Source organism: Volvox carteri, assembly GCF_000143455.1.
Source record: "Volvox carteri f. nagariensis unplaced genomic scaffold VOLCAscaffold_2410, whole genome shotgun sequence".
Classification (NCBI taxonomy): Eukaryota; Viridiplantae; Chlorophyta; class Chlorophyceae; order Chlamydomonadales; family Volvocaceae; genus Volvox; species Volvox carteri.
Genome location: NW_003308765.1, coordinates 1 through 1,034, shown reverse-complemented (window position 1 = coordinate 1,034; position 1,034 = coordinate 1). Strand labels below are relative to the sequence as shown.

General features: G+C 65.9%; 1 protein-coding gene across 1 annotated transcript; it reads right to left on the bottom strand.

Annotated features, from left to right (window-relative positions):
* Positions 1-162: 162 nt before the first annotated feature.
* On the bottom strand, positions 163-997 carry VOLCADRAFT_101542 (uncharacterized protein; the record flags this gene model as incomplete). The annotated part of the gene is made up of 2 exons (XM_002959984.1): positions 163-181; positions 291-997. 2 exons carry the CDS (start codon positions 995-997, stop codon positions 163-165), a joined length of 726 nt encoding a protein of 241 aa, XP_002960030.1.
* Positions 998-1,034: the final 37 nt, after the last annotated feature.

Genomic DNA, 1,034 nt, shown 5'->3' with positions numbered 1-1,034 from the left:
GGCGGGTGGAGGAAGAGGGGGGTTAGTGGCTGATCGGTGTGGCGCCCTTTGTGGGGAGAGAGTAAGGGTGAAGGAAACACGCTATCGACACGTCCGTCCGCGGAGCAGCACAGCCGCAGGATGGAGTCAAGAAGCAATGACGTAGCTGGATTCGTAATGTAATTAAACCGGAAGCTTAGCCCTCCGGGAAAAGAGAGAGGGGAAGGTGGAGGTGGGGGTGAATGTGGTGCAGTGGGGGGTGCGTGTGAGAAAACCCCAACCACCCTCCTCGCCTTCCCAACCCCCCGGACCTAATATTCGACTCGTTGAATTTCTCCTCCTCGCGCCGTGCCGAATAGCGCAGCAGTGACAACGCCAACCCCTCCGGTGTCCCCCCTCCAGCGGCAGCTGCCGCGGCGGCGCCGCCTGGCCACGCCGCTGCCGCTGCCGCCGACTCGCTCGCGCTGAGCACCAGCTCCTGTCGTACACCCAGGTACGGCAGAGCCTCGGACTTCAGCCAATCCAGCCACAGGAACAAAATCGGCACGCCGCCGCCACTCGCCCGCCACTGCTGCTGCAGCTCCGATACCAGTACGGCAGCCTGAGCCGCCGTCAGCCAAAGCGACGCCAGCTCCACTGCTGGCGGCTCCGCCGCGGGGTAGCCCGTCGGCAGCGTCAACGTCACGCGGATAGGGCTCAGGAACTGCACCGACGCGCCGAACGGCACCCGCGCACACGTCGACGACGGCCCCGGCCCCGGCCCCGCCGCCCCGGCATTCACCTCCCCCTCCGTCCCCCGCACCGCCGCGGATGCGGGTGCTGACGCTGACGCTGGCTCTGATGAGGCGGAAGATACATTTTCCGAACCAGAGCTTACAGCCCGAGTAACCGAGCAGGGATCAACACCGTTGCCGTCTACTAGCGGCATCGCCGTCGCCGCCGCCGCTGCCCGGTTGTGCTCCCGCGGTTCGGAAGCCCGGTCTGAAGCCATAGCCTCCTGGACAGCAGGATCTCCCATGCGGGTGGCGCCTGTACGACCAACAGCTAAGAAGGCT